This window comes from Seriola lalandi, unplaced genomic scaffold, assembly GCF_002814215.2.
Source record: "Seriola lalandi dorsalis isolate HSWRI2012SDOR001 ecotype SW California unplaced genomic scaffold, Sedor1 jcf7180002050289, whole genome shotgun sequence".
NCBI classification, from domain to species: Eukaryota; Metazoa; Chordata; class Actinopteri; order Carangiformes; family Carangidae; genus Seriola; species Seriola lalandi.
In genome coordinates this window covers 1-1478 of record NW_019520842.1, presented here as the reverse complement: position 1 = coordinate 1478, position 1478 = coordinate 1, and the positions used below count along the sequence as shown (strand labels likewise).

Below are 1478 nucleotides of genomic sequence, written 5' to 3'. Positions count from 1 at the left end.
GGCTATCCCAAACCAGCACTGCTGCACTCCACCTTCTTCCCCGCCTTGCAGGGGGCGCAGACCAAGATGAGCGCCAGTGACGCCAACTCCTCCATCTTCCTCACGGACACACCCAAACAGATCAAAAACAAGGTGCTGCTATTACTAGTTATTACAAGTCACTACTTACTAGTCAGATTTGTATTGCCTATGTTTGCTGAATAGCTGATCTGTGTAACTGTTACTTACAGGTCAACAAACATGCATTTTCGGGGGGGAAAGACACAGTAGAAGAGCACAGGAAGTACGGTGGAAACCCAGACGTAGACGTCGCCTTCATGTACTTGACCTTCTTCCTGGAGGACGATGAGCAGCTGGAGAAGATCAGACAGGTGAGGCTGTAAAGAACAAGGGAATCCAATATGATTTTTCAGGCTTAATTTCCTTTGCTAATCACACTCTTTATGTATTTTGTTTTCCCTGATTTGTCTCTTCCCGTTCATCCTCCTTAAATTCTTTTCTGCACGCTCACCCCACCTCTTCTCTCTGCAGGACTATTCAAGTGGAGCTCTGCTAACCGGAGAAGTGAAGAAGATTTTGATTGAGACTCTGCAGCCGATGATCACTCAGCATCAAGAGAGACGCAAACAAGTTACAGATGAGACAGTAAAGCAGTTCATGACTCCAAGACCTTTGAATTTTAAGTTGTAGTCTGCTCGAGCTTCTGAGATGTCGGGGGTCATTATGTTGTTGATCTCAATACAAGATCAAATAATGCATTGTAATAGAAAAATCATATTCTGCACTTTGTATGGCTTTCTATAACCTTGGACATGAATCTGTCCTCACATTTATAATCTTTATTTGGCACTATGAATCTGTCTTACATGTAAACTCCTTATCTGGAACTATCTGTTACTTCTTTTCGACAGTTAGACAGTTTTGATAGTATCCATCATTGTTCGCAAACACAAATCCTGACCATGCCTCCTTTTTCCCTCTTCATATAGAGTTCATATACACTCTTTGTTCGATAACAGTCTGCGGTTGCACTCTGTGTGACTGTGCGCTAATCCTTTGCAAAGCTTTTATTAAACTATATAAAGACAACTTGATCATTTTGTCAACTCTTCATTTTCAGATTTCCATCACAGCATCTATCTTTTTTCCATCTAAAATCAATGTAATTTCATTACATTACACAAAAATGTAAAAAAAAAGTATATATGTTAATTACTAGAGATTATTTGCTTCTCTGTGTCAAAACTAAGCATGGCATTGCCCACGCCTTCACGCTACTTGTTAAATGTACATGTTTTTCTTCATGAAGTGTTTGCAGCACTGCGAAATCGGTTCAGGAGCAAAAGAAGATTCAAGAGGAGTACAGTGCATATTGTGGCAAAATCTGCGCAGTGACCAACAGTAACACAGCTACACATCCACTTTGCAGGATGTTTGTTAAAAGGTCTTATTTTACTTTAGGAAAAAAGCCTTCAGAA

General features: G+C 40.3%; 1 protein-coding gene across 1 annotated transcript; it reads left to right on the top strand.

The window, feature by feature from the left end:
• The first annotated feature begins 6 nt into the window (after positions 1 to 6).
• LOC111649287 (tryptophan--tRNA ligase, cytoplasmic-like) lies at positions 7 to 1094 on the top strand. The gene is made up of 3 exons (XM_023399064.1): positions 7 to 132; positions 231 to 371; positions 532 to 1094. The coding sequence occupies exons 1-3, from the start codon at positions 67 to 69 to the stop codon at positions 688 to 690; spliced, it is 366 nt and encodes a 121-aa protein (XP_023254832.1). The 5' UTR covers positions 7 to 66; the 3' UTR covers positions 691 to 1094.
• Positions 1095 to 1478: the final 384 nt, after the last annotated feature.